The sequence below is a fragment of the Anolis carolinensis genome, chromosome 2, assembly GCF_035594765.1.
Source record: "Anolis carolinensis isolate JA03-04 chromosome 2, rAnoCar3.1.pri, whole genome shotgun sequence".
Taxonomy (NCBI): domain Eukaryota; kingdom Metazoa; phylum Chordata; class Lepidosauria; order Squamata; family Dactyloidae; genus Anolis; species Anolis carolinensis.
Window position 1 is genome coordinate 214029542 of NC_085842.1, and position 25718 is coordinate 214055259.

A 25718-nucleotide genomic window follows, 5' to 3' on the forward strand; every position below is an offset into this window, starting at 1 on the left:
ACATCCTTGCAGACGGCCAATTCTCTCACTGTGAGAGCTGTTCGACAGTGGAACTCTCTCCCCGGGGCCGTGGTGGAGGCTCCTTCCTTGGAGGCTTTTAAGCAGAGGCTGGATGGCCATCTGTCGGGGGTGCTTTGAATGCGATTTCCTGCTTCTTAGCAGGGGGTTGGACGAGATGGCCCATGTGGTCTCTTCCAACTCTACTATTCTATGATTCTATGATTCACACCAGAAGTGACTTGCAGTTTCTCAAATCGCTCCTGACATGAAAAAATTGCATCTTGCAGTGTCCCCAGGAAGGTACTCTGCACCCAACACAAAGTATTCTCACTTTGTTTTTTCCCATCTCAAAATGACCAGCTTCTGTTTTCTGCTTTCCAAAGTTGGATGTAATATCTTCCAAACCCTTGATAGGCATTTCAATCGCAGACAGAGAGGTTCCCAACTGCCAGGAGACTATTTCCTAATGATGAACTACAGCTGATGAAATATCAGGCATAAATACTGTGTGTGCCATTGCTTATAGTCCAAATGGCATACACACTATTTTGGGAGGTATCAGAATAGGAAATATAGAATTAGGGGGAGGGAATATTTGCAACAAACTCTAAAGCTAGGGGGAGAAGCCAAAGAGGGCTAAATGTGCTCAGTGGCCATCTGCAGGGTCCCTTACCATATAACCCAGAATATCAAGGCAGTAAATCCCACAATATCTGCTTTGAACTGGGTTTTTTGGGGGCCCTTCCACACAGCCCTTACATCCCAGAATATCAAGGCAAGAAAGTCCATAATATCTGTTTTGAACTGGAATATATGTTAGTGTGGACTCAGATAATACAGTTCAAAGCAGATATTGTGGGATTTTCTGCTTTGATATTCTGGGATATAGGGCTGTGTCGAAGGGCCCTGAGTCCACACTGAATATGCAGTTCAAAACAGAAAATGTGGAATTTTATTCAGCAGTGTGGAAGGGGCTGAAGGCTATAAACTGGAGCAGAAATTGGAATCCTGAACAACATAACAACAGCCTTTTATAACAGGTATACTTATATCAGCAGGAGCCCCCAATGGCGCAACGGGTTAAACTGCTGAGCGGCTGAACTTGCTGACCGAAAGGTTGGCGGTTCAAATCCGGGGAGTGGAATGAGCACCCGCTGTTAGCCCCAGCTTCTGCCAACCTAGCAGTTCGAAAACATGCAAATGTAAGTAGATCAATAGGTACTGCTCTGGCGGGAAGGTAACGGCACTCCATGCAGTCATGCCGGCCACATGACCTTGGAGGTGTCTACGGACAATGCCGTCTCTTCAGCTGAGAGATGGAGATGAGCACAAACCCCCAGAGTCGGACACGACTAGACTTAATGTCAGGAGAAAACCTTTACCTTTATTTTTTTTTACACTTATATCACAAGTTACTAGGTAGAGATGACGAGTGAGGGAGCATGGGGGAGATGGTTATGAACTTCAGATCTTGTTTGAGAGCCTCTGTAAATATCAACTTGGACATAAACAGAACAAGGGGCCAAATGGGCTTTTGGCCTAATCAAGTAAAGCTGTCCTAATCTTATATCTGTATTGGCTTCTGCACCAGTTAACAATTAAGCACAAAGCAAATTCAATGGGACCAGAAGGACACTGAAGAGCAATGAGCTCAGTGGGACCAAATGTTACAAATAACCATTTCTACACCTAGAGTAGGTTGTTTCTAGAACCCGCTAAACCTTGTAATTTCTTAAATTTCAGCTTCTCACAGATCAGATATACTATTTGAGCTCAAGAGCTCCTGCCCCCAAAATGTGTTCATTGATAGTGCTAACGTTGCCTGCCTGCTTATGACTTCCTCATCTCCATTAATGGTGCCAGTGACAAGTACATTGTTTCCAATGCTAGGCTGTCACAGAAAACTGTATTCGATATTCTGCCAGGTTGCTGTCTTCATTATGGATTTTATTACACTGGCTTCTTGTTTCATAGCAATTGCAATGCTGGAGCAAATGGAAACAAAGTTATATTGAAATAATCCATACCGGTATCACACTTGTCCAAAACCATGCTATAGTGCTGTTTTGGCGATACATGGTTCTGCAATTACTTTTCTGTAAAAGGTAAAGGTTTTCCCCTGACATTAAGTCTAGTTGTGTCCGACTGGGGGTTGGTGCTCATCTCCATTTCTAAGCCAAAGAGTTGGCATTGTCTGTGGACACCTCCAAGGTCATGAGGCCGGCATGACTGCATGGAGCACTGTTACCTTCCCGCTGGAGCATTACCTATTGATCTACTCACATTTGCATGTTTTCAAACTGCTGGGTTTAACAGAAGGAGCTCACCCTGCTCCCTGGATTTGAACTACCAACCTTTCAGTCAGCCGCTCAGCTGTTTGATCTGTTGCGCCACTGGGGGCTCCTTTTGTACTGCCTTCCCTATATGCCCTACCAGTGCGTGGATACCTTTCAATGTTTTACTCGTTTTGCTGTGATCGTGCAATTATGGGAACATGATAAAATAAAAAAAGGAAACTAAAATAAGTAAAATCTACTTCACCCTGCTTGAGGGAGGGAAAGAGATACACATACCTTGAAGCCACTGGAATATACAGTTGCACCAGAGACAATATTGGAATGGCAACAACATCATTGTTGTTGTGTATTCTCCATCAATAAAAAGAGGTGTGCCACTAATGATTGAAATGCAAGGTAGCAACAGGAGAAACACAGTATTGTCTGGTAGGTAGGTAAAGGGTAAAGGTTTTCCCCTAACATTAGGTCCAGTTGTGTCCGACTCTGGGGGTTGGTGCTCATCTCCATTTCTAAGCCAAAGAGCCGGCGTTGTCCATAGACACCTCCAAGGTCATGTGGCTAGCAAGTACCAGCCAAACACACTATTCTGCCATAATTGTAATTTACTAGCCTCAGATGATTAAGTCCTAAGGCTATGATCAGACAAATATCTGGCTTTCTGGTTAATAATCCATCACCTTACCTAAACCAAGCCATGTTTGTCTAAAGCACTCTCGCATATTATGAAACCCTTGTTTAAAATTAACTTATCAAACTCCACGTGGATACCAATTTAGACCTTGAGATTTAAAAAAAACCCCAAAACGATGTAAATTTATCCTACAATCACATTCAGTGACTTGGCAGCAACTATCTCTGTTTGTTCGGATGGCTCTTTAAATAGCTGCCAATTTCCAGAAAGCTGGCACTTGTTTTAGAATGATGCAATACGGAAGGATTTCTGAATAAATCCAGAGAGTTTGGTCAAGAAATTATGATATGGAATAATCTGGCTAAATAAAAGCTCTAGTCAAGCAGAGGAAGGAAAAGGGAGAAGCCTCTGATAACACGCCTTAAGGGCTTTGTCCTACAGCATTCCTTGTCTTCTCACATCTCAAACATGCCTTCTTACTTCACTTTCCTATCTATCTAAACTGATAATTGATTAGTGCTGATGAAATCTGTACCAGATGGTCATGGCCAGATGTGAAAGAACTTTAGGCCTCTGAAGCAAGAAATAGCAAAGTGCAGGTTTGTCAAGGAGGGTAAAGAGAAATTTCCAGAGCTGGTCCTAACTGAAGTAGAGCTGAAATAAAAGTGCCCAGATGGCACATGCAGACAGCAACCAGAATTCTTGGGACCCGAAGTGTTCTGCATTTCAGGTCCCCCCCTCCACGCACATTTTCTAATATTTGCATGTACATGATATCAGAATTGAGATCCTATAGACTGCAGATATAGGTTTTACAGACCACAGATAGTGAGTATGCGAGTCTGCACCTAGCGAGACTGACTAACTCCAATGTTCATTTTGACTTCTGATACTGTTTAGCTGGCATTCCACCACCTGACATCCGCCGGGAAGTAGCAGCCAGCAATGAAAGGACCAAGGCATTGACATCTCCGGCCCATCCCCTGTTTGGATATTAGCCAGCATGCCAATGCCTTAAATCATGAAATAGTTTTCTAAGATCTACAGAGATACTCGCAGGAACACCTCAGCAAGTGAGAGTCCAAAAGTGGCAGGCTAAAACCCAGAACCTCAATCAGTGGCTGATGCCGGATGAGAGACTCCCTCTTGGGCACACAGAAGACTGGGCGACTTGAAAGGCGTTGAATGGACTGTGCTTTGACACCACGAGATGCAGAGCCAACCTTAAGAAATGGGGCTACAAAGTGGAGTCTATGACATGTGAGTGCGGAGAAGAGCAAACCACAGACCACCTATTGCAATGCAGCCTGAGCCCTGCCACATGCACAATGGAGGACCTTCTTATAGCAACATTAGAGGCACTCCAAGTGGCCAGATTCTGGTCAAAGGATTTAGTATAATGCCAAGTTTTTAAACTTTGTTTGTGTTTTCAAATACATTACAACGTGTACCCTCAGTTCGCTTCTGACATGATAAATGAGTAAATAAATTTTGACTTCTACTGTATTCAAATGTATTGTTTATGTTGTTTTGAAAGGATAATTAAACTGAGTGACGTGTTTCAGCTGATTGTATAGATTGTATTTTAATATGTTGTGGTTCCCTAGTCAATCCACAGGGAAAGGTGGGCAAGAATTACTTATTTATTATTTCCTGACTTATTTATTTCAGGAGATGCTCCTGTGCCTCAAAGAGCAGCTGCATCTGTCACACCGCCACTACATACCTACTACTGAGAAGAAGCAGTATCAGCTGAATGTTTCCAGATAGTGCTAACAACACAAAAATATTTGCCAAAAAGTAAAAACACTTGTAGACTGTTTAGCCGTGCTTGGTATCAAGAGCAAGAATATTACATAATATAAATGACTTGTATAAATAATCAGTTTTTCCCCGCTAGATCTCCTATGCCTTCAAGAACTACATAACTAGGCAGGAATTCAACAGCTAAATAATGGTTATGGAGCAGAGCCCTGGAGTGGAAATAAGCAATTATGGCAGGGCTGGGAACAACATTTTGTCTTGGGGATTCTTTTTGGGGTTGAATATATAAAAATGCCTTGCAAAAATAGTATTTGAGGCTGTGATCTTCTTACCTTTACAGCAGAGGATTTCAAAGTCTGTTACATACATTATCTGTCTCAGTAAATATTATAGCAATTAATAAGATAAAACATTATCTTACACTGAGGAAAAAAGTGAGTTAGTACTTTCCTGGTCTACAGTCTGCTTTTAACTATTGTGAGACACTGGTCCTCTTAATACTTCATTTCCATGTAGAGAAAAAAAATATACTGTTGCATGTCTACCCTTTATTAAAGGCATGAAAGACCTGCCAATTGGCAATCATATCTATTTGCAACCTGAAAAAAATTACATCTTTGCCAATAGGCCTTGAAGTGCCATCATATGCGGATATTCCTCTTATAGGGTAGATTTTTTAAAAAGATTTGGTAGAGACCGCATGAACCATCTAATCCAGTGGTTCTCAACCTTCTTAATGCTGCAACTCCTTAATACAGTTCCTCATATTGTGGTGACCCCCAACCATAAAATTATTTTTGTTCCTATTTCATAATTGTAATTTTGCTACTGTTATGAATCATAATGTAAATATCTGATATGTAGGATGTATTTGCATTCACTGGACTAAATTTGGCACAAATACCCGATACATCTAAATTTGAATACTTGGGGGGAGGGGAGTTGGGTGGGATTGACTTTGTCACTTGGAAGTTGTAGTTGCGGGGATTTATAGTTAATCTAAAATCAAAGAGCATTCTGAACTCCCCCAATGATGGAATTGAACCAAACATGGCACACAGAACTCCCATGATCAACAGAAAATACTGGAAGGGTTTGGTAGGTATTGACCTTGAGTTTTGGAGTTGTAGTTCACCTACATCCAGAGAGCACTGTGAATTCAAACAATGATGGATCCAGACCAAACTTGGCACGAATACTCAATATGCCCTGACACCCCCTCATGACCTCCCCAGGGGTCCTGACCCCCAGTTTGAGAAATGCTAATGTAATTTAAGCCCCTGCAATGCAGGAAAGCAAACCAAAGCAGCCCCAACAGATGCCCATCCAGCCTCTGCTTAAGAGCCTGCAAAAACCGAGCTTCCACTACAGTACACTTTGTAAAGCCAAATTAAGAGCACACTATGACCTCCAAGCACAATTGGAAGTCTAGCATTGACTGATGGCATCTGAATGTGTTGTCGAAAGCTGGGTTGTTGTGAGTTTTCTGGGCTGTATGGCCATGTTCCAGAAGCATTCTCTCCTGACGTTTCGCCCACATCTATGGCAGGCATCCTTAGAAGTTGTGAGGTCTGTTGGAAACTAGGCAAGTGGGGTTTATATATCTGTAAAATGCCCAGGATGGGAGAAAGAACTTTTGTCTGTTGGAGGCAAGTGTGAATGTTGCAAGTGGCAAACTTGATTAGCATTGAATTACCTTGCAGCTTCAAAGCCTGGCTGGTTCCCGCTTGGGGGAATCCTTTGTTGGGAGGTGTTAACTGGCCCTGATTGTTACCTGTCTGGAATTCCCCCCCCCCTTTTTAGTGTTTTTATTTACTGTCCTGATTTTAGAGTTTTTTAAATACTGGTGGCCAGATTCTGTTCATTTTCATGGTTTCCCCCTTTCTGTTGAAATTGTCCACATGCTTGTGGATTACAATAGCTTCTCTGTATAATCTGACATGGTGGTTGTGAGAGTGGTCCAGCATTTCTGTGTTCTCAAATAATATGCTGTGTCCAGGTTGGTTCATCAGATGCTCTGCTATGGCTGACTTCTCTGAGTGAGTCTGCAGTGCCTTTCATGTTCCTTGAATCGTGTTTGGGAAATGTTGCTGCATTTGGTGGTCGCTATGTAGACTATCTTCAGACCCACTAAGAAAATCCAACAAATGCAAAAGGGATCTTCTCACCTCTGCAGGAGTCTTCCGTATACCATGCAGCTGGGGACAAGTCTACATAGGTAAAGGTAAAGGTTTCCCCTGACGTTAAGTCCAGTCATGTCTGACTCTGGGGGTTGGTGCTCATCTCCATTTCTAAGCCGAAGAGCCGGCATTGTCCATAGACACCTCCAAGGTCATGTGGCCGGCATGACTGGATGGAGCACCGTTATCTTTCCGCCGGAGTGGTACCTATTGATCTACTCACATTGGCATGTTTTCGAACTGCTAGGTTGGCAGGATCTGGAGCTGACAGCGGGAGCTAACATGCCGCTCCCGGGGTTTGAACCTGGGACCTTTCGGTCTGCAAGTTCAGCAGGTCAGCGCTTTAACTCACTTTGCCACCCAGGCGAAGTCTACATAGGGACCACCAAATGCAGTGTTGCCCAAACACGAATCAAGGAACGTGACAGGCACTGCAAATTAACTCAACCAGAGAAGTCAGTCATAGCAGAGCACTTGATGAACCAACCTGGGCACAGCATATTATTTGAGAACACAGAAATGCTGGACCACTCTAACAACTATCATGCCAGGCTACACAGGGAAGCCATTGAAATCCACAAGCATGTGGACATTTTCAACATAAAGGAGGAAACCATGACAATAGACAAAATGGGGCAATCAGTATTTTAAAAAACCTCAGTAAATAAAGAACAGCACTCAGAAAACAGAGGAATTCCAGACAGGAAGCAACCAGGGCCAGTTAACCCAGACACTGCAGTCTTTGAGAGGCAGAGGAACAAGTCTTGCAGAACACAGTTGGGGATCAGACCCCACTGCAAGGCCCTGGCGGGGAGGTGACCCAGGAGACTTTGGGCAGAAGGCCTCCGAGGACAAAGTCTGGCTATGGAGACGCCAGAGATCTCGTGGGAAGCGCGCGCCCACCCGCGCGCCCCGTGCACCGCGGATGCGCTCTATCACTCGTCACGCCCTCCCCGCCAGCATGGCGTTCACGCGCCAGCCTCCTGCTCTTTCCGCATGGGAAGCAGCACCGCCGCCGCTATTGGCTGGCCCGGAACGTTCGGAGCACGCCCATTGGCTACGGCGCAGCTTAGCCCCCCTTTTGCGAGAGGGCTTGCGACGGAAGGATCACTTAAGAGGTATAGAATGCGCCGCACATCCACACGCTGGAACCGGAGCTGAGCGATCCCGCAGAGAGAAACAGAACGAGGCAGATCCCAATCGAGAAATTATACGGCTGGCAGAGGCTTTGTTTCGCCAGGCAGACAAAAGTGCTCCAGGTAGGGAGAGGGAAGCTGGAGGAAACATAATGCTTTCGGGCAGGTTTGCTCCGAAAAGTGCATTTTTGGAGGCCTAAGAAGTGCAAAATCTTGCCCAGGGAATGGGTTGAAACCGGGAGAGCTTTATTGGTGTAGTTCGGTTGGGAGAGTAGACTTTTCAAGAGGCGAGGAGCCTTTGGGTGCATCTATACTGTGCAGATAATACAGTTTGATACCGCTTTAGCTGCAGTGCTATAGAACCACGAGAATTGTCCTTTTACAAACCTTCTCTTCCCAGTGGAGCTGGTGCCTCACCGAACCACAACTCTCAGGATTCTGTAGCATTGAGCCATGGCTATCAAACTGGACTATCTGAGTCTACACTGCCATATAATCCCCTTCAAAGCAGTGTAGAAGGGGCTGCAGTGTAGTCAGTCATCTCCGCTTCTAAGGAGAGTTAAAGGCTTGATTTGGTCCATTTTTGTGCTACTATAGAATTCCCCTCCAGCACCAATGAATTGATCACAAGGAATGCATTGCAGATCTGATTAACTATCTCCTGATATGCAAATGCAAAGGACAAGACCTGGAAGAGCCTGCTGTGCAAGATTTGGCCCAGCTATTTAAGGTGTAACAGTCTCCTGCTTTGTCATCAGGCCACCCGGCTTTCCATTATTTAGGCTTTAAACTTAAATTGGAGTTGTTAATGCTTGTCTCTTTTTTGGGTTGCTTGTCTCTTATTGGGTTGCTGTGAGTTTTCCGGACTATATGACCATGTTCCAGAAGCATTATCTCCTGACGTTTTGCCCACATCTGTGGCAGGCATCCACAGAGGTTGTGAGGTCTGTTGGAAACTAGGCAAGTGAAATTTATATATCTGTGGAATAATGTCCAGGGTGTGTGGAAGAAAGAACTCTTGTCTGCTTGAGGCAAGTGTGAATGTGGCAATTGGCCAGCTTGATTAGCATTTAATGGCCTTGCAGCTTCAAATCCTGGCTTCTTCCTTCCTGGGGGAATCCTTAGTTGGGAGGTTTCAGCTGACCCTAATTGTTTCATGCCTGGAATTTCTCTGTTTTCTGAATGTTGTTCTTTATTTACTGTCCTGATTTTAGAGGTTTTTAAAATACTGGTAGCCAGATTTTGTTAATTTTCATGATTTCCTCCTTTCTGTTGAAATAGTTCACATGCTTGTAGTTTTTCTGTGTAGTCTGACATGGTGGTTGTTAGAGTTGTCCAGCTTTTTTGTGTTCTCAAAAATATGCTGTGCCCAAGTTGGTTCATCAAGTGCTCTGCTATGGCTGACTTCTCTGGACACAACATATTATTTGAGAACACAAAAATGCTGGACCACTCTAACAACCACTCTAACATGTCAGACTGCACAGAGAAGCCATTGAAATCCACAAACTTGTGGACAATTTCAACCTAAAGGAGGAAATCATGAAAAATTAACAAAATCTGGCTACCAGTATTTTAAAAACTCTAAGATCAAGACAGTAAATAAAGAACAACACTCAGAAAAGAGAGGAATTCCACATAAGAAGCAATCAGGGCTAGTTAATCACCTCCCACCCCAACTAAGAAGAACAGGAAGAAGCCAGGTTTTGAAGCTGCAAAGCCATTCAATGCTAATCAAGGTGACCAATTCCCACATTCACACTTGTCTCAAACAGACAAAAGTTCTTTCTCCCACCCTGGACATTCCACAGATATATAAACCCCACTTGCCTAGTTTCCAACATACCTCACAATCTCTGAGGATGCCCACCATAGATATGGGCGAAGCGTCAGGAAAGAATGCTTCTGGAACATGGCCATACAGCCTGGAAAACCTACAGCAACCCAGTGATTCCGACCATGAAAGCCTTTGACAACATACCTAATTATTATTCTTTCTTGGTGCCTTGTCTTTTAGGTCTGTTTCCTGGGGTTATTTAGGGTGCTGATTTGGAAAATTGCATTGGATAGACCACATCAACCCCTAGTTTCCTAAATATGGTTATCATGATTTTCTATGGGCCAGCAGATGAAGACTGGCAGCTGGCATATGTACTGTATCTCACAAACTACAGCTGATAGGGGGAAACTGGTGCCATTTTTGGAAGTAGCATGTCAAATATACCCAGAAACAGGGCTAATATTTGAGGCACAAAAATGTGTGTTGGCCAGTGTTGTTTATATTCAAATTGATTTACAATTATTGCTTTATCTCTCCCATCCCCCCACCCCTGGCCCCCATTTCCTCTGTAATCGTGTAACATTGAAAACTTCTAAAAATGCAAAGTCGTGTGTGCTTTATTGGGGTGATGAAAACTTTTTGAGGAGGTGAGTTGCAGCGAATGCAGTGGGATTTACTCCTGAGAACCCTGTTCTTTTGATTGAGGCTGCAGTCCTATTTTCAGGTAGTTTCTCTATGGATCCTTTCCAGTGGGTGTGTACACTTTGTAGGCATAGAGCTGCCTCTATCCGGATCTTTTTATTGTTGCAGCTTTGAATGTGGTTTCTTTTTACATGCATGACAAAGAGCAGGCGCTGGTGGCTGGTCTTTGTTCCAAAGAGATTTCCGACTTTAAGCCATCCTCTTGTGTTGTTTTAGATCATGAATTTGTCACTTCCGTGGAACGAGAAATCCCTGTGACCAATCAGGCTCCAACATCTTGAACCATCTTTGCTGCTAACTTCTTTTATCCCTATGCGGTAAGAAAAACATAATACAGATTATCTTCACAAACTCAATCTCAAATGCATTTTAACTACAGTGTAATCCTAAGGGCCCCAGTGGTGCAGCAGATTAAACTGCTGAGTTGCTGAACTTGCTGACCAAAAGGTCAGCAGTTTGAATCTGGGGAGCGAGGTGAGCTCCCGCTGTTATCCTCAGCTTCTGCCAACCTAGCAGTTTGAAAACATGCAAATGTGAGTAGATCAATAGGTACTGCTCCAGCAGGAAGGTAATGGCGCTCTATGCAGTCATGATGACCACATGACCTTAAAGGCATCTACGGACAATTCCAGCTCTTCAGCTTAGAAATGGAGATAAGCACCAACCCCCAGAGTCGGATACAACTAGACTTAATATGAGCGGAAAACTTTCACTAATCCAATGTATACCTGCTCAGAAATCCCATTGTTTAATGCTGTTTAGTCCCATTAAATGCAGACTTTTTAGCTTTGAAATGTTTTTGCAGGTCGGGAAAGAATTGAGTCATCTCTAACTTCTAAATATATACTTGGTAACATAGGTTACCCTGGTGGTTATCAAACTGTGTGGTGAAATCCTTGGGGAATGCACGCAATACTTGCACAAGACATTAAATTATTATGTATCACTTCATGAAAGCAGCATCTTATTGAACTCGTTCGTTTTAGTAAACTTTGCATTTAGAGACAAGGATAACTAGCATATTAAGTATAAACAGTTACTTAAAAAGTTACAGCAAACATTTAACAAGGGATTTCATTAAAAATTAAAATCAATAATATTAGGGGTATGGATTTTTAAAGTGTGCTGTCAATGCTCAAGTTTAGGAGAAACTTTTATTTTGTGTTGAATTAGGTCTTGGATTTACAGTAGAGTCTCACTTATCCAACATTCTGTATTATCCAACGCATTTTTGTAGTCAATGTTTTCAATACATCGTGATATTTTGGTGCTACATTCATAAATACAGTAATTACAACATAACATTACTGCATATTGAGCTACTTTTTCTGTCAAATTTGTTGTATAACATGATGTTTTGGTGCTTAATTTGTAAAATCATAACCTATTTTGATGTTTAATAGGCTTTTCCTTAATCCCTCCTTATTATCCAAGATATTCGCTTATCCAAGCTTCTGCCAGCCCATTTATGTTGGATAAGTGAGACTCTACTGTATATGTAAATAAAGCTGTTCAAGCTTCTGCCGGCCCGTTTAGCTTGGATAAGTGAGACTCTTCTGTATCACATAAATCACATAAATCAGTGGTTCCCAACCTTTTTTTGGCCAGGGACCACTTTGACCAGGGACCACTCTCCAACATTAGGACCAAAAGGGTTACGAATCAGTTTTAGGTCAACTTTAGATTTGGTTTGGTTATTTGAGGTGCTGATTCAGAAAATTATATAGACCACATCAGCTCTAGTTTCTGATACAGAACATATGCCATCCAGTAGTCTTCATCTGCTCGCCCACAGAGAACCATATTTCATAATTAGAATTAATGTGGTCTATCCAATGCAATGGTCAGCTCTGCAGAAAAGAGTGGTAATAATATGAATAAAATAATATAAATAGAGAAAGGAGGTTCGTGGACTAGGTTTTCGTGTTGGGCTGCAGCCCACAGGTTGAGAACAACTTACATAAATGAATCACATTTGCATCTGCTTGTGCAAATATCAGGATTGGGTGCAAAGGCTTTACATTGCTACGGTTGCAAGCATGAAAGTGAATAGTTTCATTTAAAATGAGTAGTCAACCGGGACTGGATTCTTTTAGCTTTCTCCCTGTGTAGTCTGAAAGCGCCCTTTACTGTCAATGGTTGTGGTGTCTGTGGCTATGGGGCCTATAGCATTAGTCACTTCCTATACTTGGGGAGGCCATGCAATTTACATTAATGTTGAGATGCAGTCAGGACTCCTAACCCTTGGAGTGAGCAGTCATGCGAATTGTATGAGTATATTTATATTATACAGGTGGATCAGCTGCTGGAGGTACATCCCATGATAGTATCTTGGAGCTGTGGGTGTTACTGTATTTGAGGATGGGGATAAAACAGTGCTATTAAATATAATGTGGGAACCAGTCTGCAGGCAGTAAATATTCCACTCAAACAACTTCTTAATTGTCCTGCTGTCCGGCAAGCTGCATATTTATCATCAGTTTACTTTACATTCCTAGACTTAGATGTTAAGTGACTATTTGAATTGATATTTCTCCTTAAATTACCATAAAACAAAACCTGTCCCTTGTAAGAAAACCCCAGCAATCTTCAATTTTTGGACTTACAAGTTCAAGATGACAATGCGTTGTCAAAGACCTTCATGGCGGGAATCACTGGGTTACTGTGAGTTTTCTGGGCTATATTAAATATATTTTATACGTTGTTATAATGTTGTTGTTTTACTTTCTTATATTCTTGTTATTTATTTTAATGTATTATATTTTAAACTTTGTCGTTCAGGATTGGCCCCATGTAAGCCGCACTGAGTCCCTTCGGGGAGATGAAGGCGGGGTACAAAAATAAAGTTATTATTGTTATTATATATATGGCCATGTTCCAGAAGCATTCTCTCCTGACGTTTCACCCACATGTATGGCAGGCATACTCTGAGGTCTGTTGGAAATTAGCCAAGTAGGGTTTATATATCTCTGAAATGTCCAGGGTGGGAGAAAGAACACTTGTCAGTTTGAAGCAAGTGTGAATGTTACAATTGGCCATCTTGGTTAGCATTGAATGGCTTTGCAGCTTCAAAGCCTGACTGTTTCTTCAAACAGAGAGTTCTTTCTCCCACCCTGGACATTATTCCACAGATATATAAACCCCTCTTGTCTAGTTTCCAACAGACCTCACAATCTCTGAAGATGCTTGCCATAGATGTGGGCAAAATGTCAAGAGAGAATGCTTCTGGAACATGGCCATACAGCCTGGAAAACTCACAGCTACCCATTAAGGAGGACACTTTTAATTTTGATAAATTGTGGTAAGGAATGATTGGATATAACAGTTGGTATTATAATACTGGTGTTATAATTACCATTGGTGGGTATGATAGTTGGAGATAAAATACATGAATATCTTCAAGGAAATTAATAAATAAAGAAGGTTTCTTCATCAGCATTCTCGGGTTTCACCACAACAAAGGTATCCCCCCTTGAAATGCCGAGCATATTTAGCAAGGATAAAGTAAGTCTTCCCCAGGCTGATGTCTTCCATTTGTGGTGGATTTTAACTTCCATTGTCCCCAAATGGCATAGCACCATGCTGTCTGGGACTGAGGGAGCTACAATCCACATATATAGAGGGAACCATTCTGAGTTAAGCTGGACTACGCTCTTGTGAGATCTTGCAGTACCTGTTTCTTGTGGTCACAGAAAAAATGAGAAAATGCTATTTCATAATGAAGGACATGAAGCCCTGATGAAATATTTACAGTAGATGATGGGATGTGAAGCTGGTTGTTATTGGGAAATTGTGTAGAGTGATTCAAGGAATTATTTTCATTATGAAATGAGCATGTCGTCATCTGCAGTAAGAGGAAAAGGAACCAAATGAACCTGACCTTGGCTTTGTGCTGCTACTGTAGGAAGTGCTTAAACATGACAATAGATGCCATTGATTTTTGCATTTTGTTTTTTGAATAATCCAGGAAGAGAATTGAGCACAAATTACGACTCCTTATAATCCAGTTTTCTGGTTTCCACAATGGCAAACAATTTTCTTTTGAATACCACAGTTGGGTCATAATGATGACTGTCTTTGTGTTGTCGTAGACTTTCATGGCTGGAATCACTGGGTTGCTGTGAGTTTTCCGGGCTGTATGGCCATGTTCCAGAAACATTCTCTCCTGACATTTTGCCCACACCTGTGGCAGGCATCCTCAGAGGTGTGAGGTCTGTTGGAAACTAGGAAGTGGGGCTTATATACCTGTGGAAAGTCCAGGGTGGGAGGAAGAAATCTTGTCTATTGGAAGCAAGTGTGAATGTTGAATGTTGAAATTGATCACTTTTATTTGCATTGAATGGTCTTGCAGCTTCAGGGCCTGGCTGTTTCCTGCCTGGGGGGATCCTTTGTTGGCAGATGATCAGCTGGCCTGATTTTAGAGGGGTTTTTTTTTTTTTTACTACTGGACACAGCATATTATTTGAGAACACAGGAATGCTGGACCACTCTAACAACTACCATGTCATACTACACCAGTAGTTCCCAACCTCCAGGTGTTTTGAACTTCAGCTCCCACAGTTCCTAACAGCTAGTAAGCTGTCTGGGATTTCTGGGAGCTGAATTCCAAAACACATGGAGGCCCAAAGGTTGGGAACCACTGGACTATATTGAGAAGCCATTGAAATCCACAAGCATGTGGACAATTTCAACAGAAAGGAGAAAACCATATTTTGTTGAAAATGAACAAAATCTGGCTACCAATATTTAAAAACTCTAAAATTAGGACAGCAAATAAAAAACAACACTCAGAAGACGGGGATTCCAGACAAGAAGCAATCAATGTCAGCTAACACCTCCCAACAAAGGATTCTCCCAGGAAGGAATCAGCCAGGCTTTGAAGCTGCAAGGTCATTCAGTGCTAATCAAGGTGGCCAATTGCAAACTTATAGCAACTCAGTGATTCTGGCCATGAAAGCCTTCAACTACACATGTTTTGGTGGCTGAAATAATTTAAAGGATACTGTTCTCCTACTTGCTAGAGTAAAAGAAGCCAGCTACGACGGGCCTTAACATGTTCAGAATTACTTTGCTAACTTGTCCCTCTCTTCATAGTTATTCCACACTTTCTCAAAAGACCTGAGGGCAACTTAGAAATAAGACTATATCATTTGTGCATAGAAACCTTAAAGTTTATTACTTGTACCAACATAGTTGGATGATACTCCACCGGGTTTCAGGCATGAAAACTTAGCAGGCCTGCTTCTCCTCCACTCCTGTGGGGAGCTTTCTATTTTTGGCTTGTCAGCAAACATAACTCCAGCTAACTTTATCTCCGAGAAGGGATTCATGAGGAGCAGGACTCTTGGACTGGGAGTTATTTGTAACAAGCATGACACTTGAGTCCTGTACACAGATTCGTACAAAAAATGGGCATATAAGGAAACAAATGCAAAATCAGCTGACTGGTTTTGATTTAGTATGGAAAGAGACTGTTTCAACTGGGGCAAGACAACAAGTTATCAGGTTCCATCTATTCTCGGAGTCTCTGCTTTTAGAGAGATCAAAACTGATGTAATTTTCACACCACTTTGGCTTCTCAGTAGAATAACCTCCAGTGTTTTGTTTTTCATCTGATAAACCCGCAGCCGTTTTGTTGAACAAGAGTTTTGTTTCATGTATTTCACGCTGCAGGTGGCTTTTGGGGAGGGTCTTCACAAATCAGAGATCCTTTAGGTTATGACTTCAGATGGGGTTAAGCTGGAGTGAGTTCTGATGAATGGGAAGGAAACGTGTTGTCGAAGGCTATCATGGCCGGAATCACTGGGTTGCTGTGAGTTTTCCGGGCTGTATGGCCATGTTCCAGAAGCTTCTGGAATATGGCCATACACCCCGGAAAACTCTCAGTAACCCAGGGAAGGAAACAGTCGAGCAACTTAGTAATCAGCCATTCATTAGTTCATTGTGGTTGTATTCAGTTTACTGACATGCAACAGGAAATGGAAAGTCTCTGAAATGTGGTTCAAAAATTGAGCAGCTCTGGTGGGGGATTTAGGCAGCTGAAGTTCAAAACACTTGGATGATCAGAATTTGGAAGTCACTGTTCTAAAGCATGTTGATATGCATCAATGGCAAGTGCATCCTAGAACATTCACACAAATCCTTCCTTCTTCCTTCCTTAGGGTATTGGATTGAATAGTCAGGAGGGTTATACTTTTGATGCCTTGTCTCTTCACTAATGACACTCTCCCATTTGCAGGGAATCTCAGAGCTTTCAAAAATACAGTTTAAAAACTGCTCAGAGAATACCCTAAAGGGTACATCAGTGTTACAGAAAGCCTAGTTGTAACAGCAGAATTGTAGATGATAATAATAATAATAATAATAATAATAATAATTATTATTATTATTATTATTATTATTATTATTTGTATCCTGATTTTCTCCCTAAACGGATCCCAAAGTGAGTCCCGTTTAGAGCTGGGAACATGTAGAAGTTTAGAACAGTCACTGAGTGGGCAAGTTTCAAAACTGCATCTGCTTGTGGAATCTTTATGCAAATAAGGTAAAATTAAATAAATTGAAAGAGCTTCCTGCTTGAAAAGACTTCTGCAGCAGCCTTACTAAGTTTGGTTTGAAATGGATGGCTGTGGTGGCTAAGAATGCTAGCAGTTGAAGTTCAACAACACATAGAAAGCAGAATGGTTTCTGCCCCGATTTGTGGAGAGAAAGAGTAGAGTTTAAATAAATATAATAATGATAATAATAAAAATAGTGACAGCAGGATTGACGAGAAGCAACTGGAAAAGCTGCCATGATATGAAGATTTAAAGATCAAAATGCAAAGACTCTGGCACAAGCCAGTAAAGATGGTTCCAGTGGTGATCGGCCTAGAGACCTTGGTCAGCACTTAAAAACAATCACCGCTGACAAAGTTACCATCTGTCAGCTGTAAAAGGCCACCCTACTGGGATCAGCACGCATTATTTGCCGATACATCACATAATCCTAGACGCTTAGGAAGTGTCCGATGTGGGATCCAATACAACAGCCAGCATAGTGATCTTGTTTGCTGTGTGCTAATCTTGTTGTGTATCAATAATAATAATAATAAATAATATTAATCCCTCTATTATTGGATAGACTTAACAAACATTTCAATTTGGCTTGCCCCATTACTTCTTTTTTCCTGCAATTCTCAATTTCCTTTATTCTCTATGTATGCTTTCCTTAAGTCATGGCCCCATGGTAGTGCTGATCGATGGGTGCTGTTGTCCAATACATCCAGAAGGCAACAGTTTGGGAAGGATTCATCTGGACAATTTTAAAAAATAGTTTCCTGACCCTTACAAAGGATGCCTGACTGGCCTGCAAGGAACACATTTTTGCCTTCTTTTTCATATCAAAATAGATGGCATGATTACATTCCTTACCAAAGTTAAACAAAGAATTAAACAGTTACACTTTTTCTTCACATTTGTAAAATATTAGCCATATTCTTAACAATGCAGATGCCCTTGAGAACTGAATCTTTAAGAGAGCTTTAGGCTTCGGTTGCTTAAGAGCTCCTGCACTCCTCCTTCAGCCTGCTTTGTGGTCTCCATTTTTGCTGCTGGACTTGGTGCTTTGCTTTACATTTGTCTTTAAATGTGGATGGATAATGAATAATCGTGGCTTACAATTTAGAACAAGTATCAACAAGTTCATCTAGCAAGTGTGCCAGCAGGCCTTGGGAAAAGCAATATGAACAGGAATGTGATAGATTACCAGTGGGCAGAGTTTCTCTATATTTGTGCTTGCTGTTTTTGTAATTTGGTCCTGGATTTATGCCGGAAAAACCTAGTGGCACTAATAGGCCGTGACCTGGTTGACACGGTGGCATGAAGTTTATTTCTAGAAATGTTTCAGAGATGAAAATTCCTGAAATGTCTCAATTCTTGTGGCCTGTAGACCTGCTAAGGCGCACGTCTGCTTCCACTTCCTTTCCAGCGAAGTGCAACAAGTTAGTGCAGACGTCTATCGCCTCATTCAGCTTATTTCCGCTTCCTGTTCCTGCCAATCCGATAAAGACTTCAATATTTAAGGGTGTGGAGAATTTACTACAAAAGGAAGTCCTACCAGGGCCACAGATGAGTTGCCCTTCATTCAGCTATCTGGGTTGGCATGAATTTTGTTGTATTGATACTGCTGACATATTGAGACACCAGCACTTGGTCTACTTATTTAGGAATACGAGAAGTTAGTTCAGAATGTTGCAGACTGAAATTGGATTTGCATCCAGAAACCTCTGGGTTCCCAGGTAAGCATGCTTTCATGAGAATGTCTTCCAGTGAGAGTTATTTGAGGAAAGACTATTATTCCATAGTAAGAATTCTTATATTTAAAAATAGGAGGTTGTGTAACTAGTGATGTGAAGAGGGGAAAGAGATGTAGTTGTATTTTGTCTAATACGATGGGGAAATACTGAAAAACTAGAATACAGCAGAAATTAGGGTCTTTAAAAATTAGTATTGAAATTGCTGCCTCTCAAATTAGTTATGCTGTTCATTTATTTATATTTTATTTATTCCACCTATAAGGATTCCAGGAGGTTTAGTAACCGGGCTTTTATTGATATGCTTACCATTGTTCTGAAACTTTGTAATTCCAGTGAACTAAGTTGTCAGAACCCTGCTACTAGAGCCTGGATGTGGCTCTGAGTTTCAGGGTCACTGACATTGATAAGACACCTGCGTCCCAGGACTCGGAGGAGAAACGGCTGATGGACTTGGCGGGGAATTTGCGCGGGGTTTTACTGAGCGGGAAGAGACTGTTCAAATGAGGGGGAGGGTATATAAAGGAGGGTTGGCCGGAGCCTCCCATTCTTGGCTTTTCTGATGTTCATGTTTCCTACAGTAAAAGTTTCTGGTGATATCACAGAGAGTCTTGTGTGTTCATTCAGGAGCGGCTGTGGTGAGCTGACACTAAGTACTGTAATATAAAGAGGCAACTGGATTCCATTTACATTTACTCATTTGATAATTCATGTCTTTTTGAGCAAGTATGCATGCCAGTTGGTTGCTGGAGCTATCACAACATCCTGCAGCTGAATAAGATTTCCTTGTTATGTAATGATTTAATTTGGAGTATTTTGATTATATAACATGCAGTTCTTGCCCTAAAGGATTTTCTGTCTGTTAAGAGACAAAGAAATGGTAAGATTTCCTTTCTAGTTCTTTAGGAGAAAAATCAAATGAGGTCGTTTATCTACACTGGTTGCTTAATCCGCAGCCAGGAGTGCTCTGAACCGGCCCCAGAAGCAGCCACGTATCCCATTCCTATGCCTACATAGTTCAGTTGAGCCAAGATTGGTTTGGCTCCACTTGACCATCATTTTACTGTCCCCATCACTGCTGCTGGGTGGGCACAGAGCTCCACTCGACAACATAAAACCTAATGAGATACCTTCTATTTACGGAGTTGCTTTTGTAGATTTGTTTCTGACTCAAAATAGTTAGGAAAACTTGATAACTCATTAAACTATTAGTAACTTTGTGTGCAACTATAACATGTTGCCATTGTGAAATACGAGGGCTATCCACAAAGTAGGTTACGTTTTGGAATTAAAAATGAACAAAGTATATGAGAAAACATTTACCATATGCAGTTGAAAGCCACACCCAAATACCACATCTCACGTAGTCACCATTCGAATCTAGGCACTTACCATAGCGATGAATGAGCTTTGCAAATCCTTCCCCACTAAATTCTGCCGCTTGCACCCTCAACCACTTGTTTCCAACAATGGGGGCATGGCTGGCAACACAGCGTTTTGGCGACGCTGCACAGCTGCGGGAAGGGCTGACCAGCTGGTTGAGGATGTAAATATGTAAATATTCAAAAACATTTAATCTGCTGATGCCTCAATTAATGTAATTTTATTGGTATCTATTTTTGAAATTTACCAGTAGTTACTGCATTTCCCAACGTCGGGTTATACTCAAGTCAATAAGTTTTCCCATTTTTTTCTGGTAAAATTAGGTGCCTTGGCTTATATTTGGATCGGCTTATACTAGAGCATATACGGTATATGTTGCTTGAGGATATCATTTATTACTAACAACTGGGTAGTTGAAGCTACACAATCTTTCTCCCCTTTTTGTAGTTTTGTATTATAATTAGTTATTTAGTTTAGTTTTCTTTTTGTAATTGTTTTATTATGTAGTTGGTTTTTTTTGGTGTTCATATTACTTCTTCTGTTTGGTTTTGTACTATAAAAACTTGTCTTTCTGCTTAATAAATATATTCTAATGAAAAGAATGAAGTGTAGTCAGTATATGAAAAGCAGGTTTGTTGCTACATTATGTGTGAAATTTCCTCTGTTTTCTTTTTCTCCTCCAGAATTTTGGACTCTTTTCCTCAGAAGCCTACAATGGCAGTGGATGTAGCCATGCAGTTCTACTTGAGGACACCCTCTTTGCGAAGGGAGAGTTTTGGCTGCAAAATTGCTCCAAAGCCCAAGAAGCCTTTGAGACCCTGCATCCATTTGAACAGTGCTGCTGAATTAAACAAACTGGGAGCGGTGGAATCTTTGCAACAGGACAGAGTGAAAAAGAGGGTCTCCTTTGCAGACAGCAGGGGCCTAGCTCTGACAATGGTTAAAGTATTTTCGGAATTTGACGATCCCCTAGAGATCCCGTTCAATATCACAGAGCTCATAGACAGCATTGTAGGTCTGACAACCATCGAAAGAGATGACTTTGTCATGGATTTTGTACAGCCTTCTGCTGATTATTTGGACTTTCGGAATCGTCTCCAGGCCGAATACGTGTGTCTAGAGAACTGCATGTTGAAAGATAAAGCCATCGTGGGTACAGTCAAAGTCAGGAATCTGGCATTCGAGAAGGCTGTGAAAATCCGGATGACATTTGATACGTGGAAAACTTTCACGGACTACCCCTGCCAGTATGTTAAGGACACGTATGCCGGTTCAGATAAGGACACCTTCTCCTTCGATGTCAGCTTGCCACAGAGAGTTCAACCCCACGAAAGAATAGAATTTGCCGTGTGTTATGAGTGTGATGGGAAGGTGTATTGGGACAGCAACAAAGGTCTAAATTACAGGATTGTACGCGCTGAACTGAAATCTGTGCGGGGGATGTCTCATCCTCAAGGCGACCCTAGTTTTGGAATTGCCTTCGACCAATTTGGAAGCCCAAGGTGTTCCTATGGCCTGTTTCCTGAATGGCCTAGCTATTCAGGGTACGAAAAACTAGGACCTTATTACTGAATCAAAGACTTGGGAGATACAGGTGCATTTTAATGTTTGGGAGTTAAATGTCACTGTTGCCAAAGGGAAGTGCCTGATCATGGTTACAGAAAGTGGAACAAAAAGACTCCTGCAACTCCTCTAACTGCAGAAGGTTTCTAAACAGGGAGGATCGCTGGATCATCCTGGTTGTGAACTGAAATAACTAAGAGAAAGTGAGAAGGCCTTATTCTCTTAGACTGATGCTGACAATCTCTTCTGATTCAACGTTTACCACTTCGGTTCAGTTTTATTTTGCCTGGAGGTACATTACAGTATTGTGGGCTGTGCAGGGAAAGTGTTCTCTGTCTGAGCTTGTTATATTCCGGAGTCCGACTTGACCACACATCTTTTAAAAATGTTATTCTGTGTTTGGCAGATGTAACGATGAGAGAGACTCACCAGCCTGTGAGTGGGCATTGCATAGGACTGCCAGTTCGCCCCTCATCTGGCAACCCATATGTGAAGCTTCAAGGCTTTTATATGGAAGTGACTGTAATTTTAGCTAGACTTCTAACTCTTTTTCCTTCCATTTTAGGAAATGCCTTCATTGTGGGAAGATACCAGGGTGATTACTCACAATTCAGGCTGTGCCTTTCTTTTTCTAAGATTACAATATGTATAAATTCTTTGCTGTTGCTGAGGTGAGAGAGTCGTTTTGCAGCTCAGCTGTGTAATCTTGTAGCTTCATTGTTAAGGGTTAGTTGGCATTAGTGAAGGTCTTATTATATTATTAATATGCCTTGACAGCAGTGTTGGATTGGGAAGCAAGGGTATGAAGAATAAACATGTACATAAAAAAAAACCTAACTCTTGCATATGCTTACACACAAAGTCTTTGAGCTGATGGGTCATCTGGCTAGAAATAATGTTATTTTCCCCCCCATGAATTTCATAAGATGGGCAATAAGTAAGATCTCCATGACAAAACAAAGATGGTTCAAATCATAGAATGAGTATTTATTCAGCCCAATTTGATATTATTTATCTCACTTGGAGGCCTGAATCCAACTGAATCATTTTGTAGACTGCCGAGTCAATGCTTTATGTAAATCTATGATTCAGGAGGTCTACCATAGTTAGGACTACCACTAGAATTTGAAAATGTTATATTTTGGATTGCAACTCCCACAATCCCCCTGTCAATATGTTCTGGGAGTTCTATGGGAAAATAACTTCTGAGTTTTGTCCAAGTGTTTTACACTTACTGCCTTACTCTGCTGTCAAATGAATTGTGTTGTTTCAGTTTGCATACCGTGAACATGAATTCACATTCATGTATCATGGTACAGCATCTAAGCCACCAAAGAGCTGCATTTTGGAAATATATATACCAATACTTATAGGGGTTTCTTAAAACCCTTTAAGTTTAGAGATCAACAATAGACTCCCTCCACTAAAACAGGCTTTTTTGAGAGCTGCTGTTCCCCATCCATAAAAGTTGCGGTTTTCAGCTGACTGTTCTGGGGAGAAGAAATCAGAGTTGTTCCTGCTCTAATAAAGGAAGCTGTTCATTTCCCAGTGATGCAAATCATCATAAAAACAAACCACGAGCTGCTGTTTGCATGACATGTTACAACATTTATAGCCATTTATTCATTAAGGGTGTTCCTCGCCACTGGCTATGCTGTCAAACGCTGTTGGGAATTGGAGTCCAGTAATGTCAGGAGAGCTGCACCCACCCATGCCTTAAATGGAGAGATGCAAACAGGGCTGAATCCAGTGTTGGTCCTACCTGGAGTAGGACTATTTAAATGAGCAGTACACCTAACTGAAGTCCTGTTAAGTTTGATGGGCCTGCCCAGGCAGTACGAATGTCAGTAAAGCCTGAAGTTAATAGAACCTGCGGGAAATAAGGTATAAGCGTTGTCCAAGGAACACAGCAGGACTTAACATCAGAATAAGTCCTTAGAGATTGCATTCAAACAGCAAGAAAATAAATCTTTGAAAACAAAAGCTTTGGCTTGCAGCCGGGCAGCTTGTGCTTTAATCTTTCTGTTTATACATGAAAGCATTTCTACCAAATGTGTAGAAAATCCTCACATTGAGGGGTCAATTATGTCATTATGAGATTGCTGACATGAGCAGCTCAGAAGCAGACTTGGGGGAGTTCATAACAGGTAGCTCAATATTTTTGACACAAAATGCTTTAAATTTGTTTGGTGAAGTTGAAATGTGTTTAGTTACTGACTCAGTTGCTTGATTCAAGAGTTCACAAGCTGTCTTTACAAGCAAGTCGGGCATAAGAGTCAACCTTAATCTTTCATATGCCAAGATCTTTAACGATGGAGAGGCGAGGATCATGTATGGAGTCTCTATGGACAGGATCCTCACCGCCAGAAACAATACTCATATCTGTGGACCATGAATGGAAAGTGGACCCAGGACTGAAACACATAGGGTTGCAATCTTACTTGGACAGACTACAGGAAAACTGGTGGACAGTTCAGTTCAGAAACCAGGACCCAACATTTGTACCAAGTCTTGTCTTCCTGTGGACCTGTGAACCACACTCAAGCTGCTTCTCTAGCTGTCTATGGAGCTGATTCAAGTGCCTTAAAGACTGTTACGCTACAGTGAAATTATTCTAAACTGTGCCTTGGGGATGGGGGTGTGGGTAGGGATAATGATAGACTTTTATAGAAGGGGTGTGTGAGGAAGAAAACTGTCAGGAGATGGAGATAATACTGTGAAAAACAAAACCCACTCTGGTTATCCTCAATGCACTTTCATTTCGGTCTTTTTTTACTGGTTGTTTAAGCTAGCTTCTTGGATTTTTCTGGACTCTCTCACCAATATGAATGTAACTAAGGAAAGTTGTTCTCTTCCAGTCAATGCTTTCGAGTGCCTTGCATGTTTTTAAATATTTTGTACACAACTGAAAAAAATGCACTTTAAAATCACAGTGGATTTATTTACTGTAGTCTGTTTTGAAATCTCACAGTGTTTCTGTTGTTTTTATCTGACATTAAATAATACAATATTACAAGGTGAAACTGTCTTTTTTAAATAAAAAAAAAATACCCGAACCTTTGTTAGAAGTCTGAACAAATGATCTGGGGAGAAATAAAACCACAAATGAAAAGAAGAATGGAATGGTTAAAGCTGTAATCTTCTACCCAATTATGCGGGAATGAGCTCTACTTAATTCAGTGAAGCTTCTGTTTTGTATAGGCAAATATAAAGCTTGCACTGTAAGCCTTGGCCAAGTTGCTCTGTGTTATATTACAGGTGTGGTCTTGAATGCAAGGATAAATGCCTGCTAAACTGTTGGCAAGGCCCAGCCTATGTTATTGTGTTTCTCCACAAAACTTAGAAAAAATTACTATACCTTTTTGATTAAAGGTTTAGTCTTCAGGGTAGCTTATTTAACTAAAATAAAACACTGTATATGTAAATTCTAGAAGATGTTTGACTGCAACTCCCAGCATTTCTTCCCATTGACTGGGCTGATGTTTCATAGAATCAGAGTTGGAAGAGACCTCGTGAGCAAACTAGCCCAACCCTCTGCCAAGAAACAGGAAAATTGCATTCAAAGCGCCCCCGACAGATGGCCATCCAGCCTCTGTTTAAAAGCCTCCAAAAGAAGGAGCCTCCATCATACTCTGGGGGAGAGTTCCACTGCTGAACAGTTCTCCCAGTGAGGAAGTTCTTCCTAATGTTCAGATGGCTTCAAATTCCTTTCCTGAAGTTTGAAGCCATTGTTCTCTGTCCTAGTCTCCAGGAGAGGTTCAACATTTGGAGGGCTGCATTATTCCTTGGAACAAAAGTTCAGCCAAATGTGAACTACCTAAACATTAATCCTACTATTCAGAGGGATTTGCTTTACATGGGTATATAAAACGGTGACCACAATTGATCTTTCCCTGTGTTTGAATGAAATATTATTGCCATACCCAAAACATGTACAGTAGAGTCTCACTTCTCCAACATTCTGGATTATCCAACACATTTTTGTAGTC

The 25718-nt window shown here is 41.5% G+C and overlaps 1 protein-coding gene across 2 annotated transcripts; it reads left to right on the forward strand.

The window, feature by feature from the left end:
* Nucleotides 1-7949: 7949 nt before the first annotated feature.
* Nucleotides 7950-24745, forward strand: ppp1r3b (protein phosphatase 1 regulatory subunit 3B). Of its 2 annotated transcripts, XM_062971708.1 has the most exons (4): nucleotides 7950-8131; nucleotides 10707-10807; nucleotides 18697-18768; nucleotides 20850-24745. In XM_062971708.1, the coding sequence occupies exons 3-4, from the start codon at nucleotides 18719-18721 to the stop codon at nucleotides 21736-21738; spliced, it is 939 nt and encodes a 312-aa protein (XP_062827778.1). In that variant the 5' UTR covers nucleotides 7950-8131; nucleotides 10707-10807; nucleotides 18697-18718; the 3' UTR covers nucleotides 21739-24745. The 2 variants fall into 2 exon arrangements, with proteins under 2 accessions (XP_062827778.1, XP_008114845.1); XM_008116638.3 differs by lacking the exon at nucleotides 18697-18768 and having other exon boundaries at nucleotides 7952-8131.
* The last annotated feature ends 973 nt before the right edge of the window (nucleotides 24746-25718 follow it).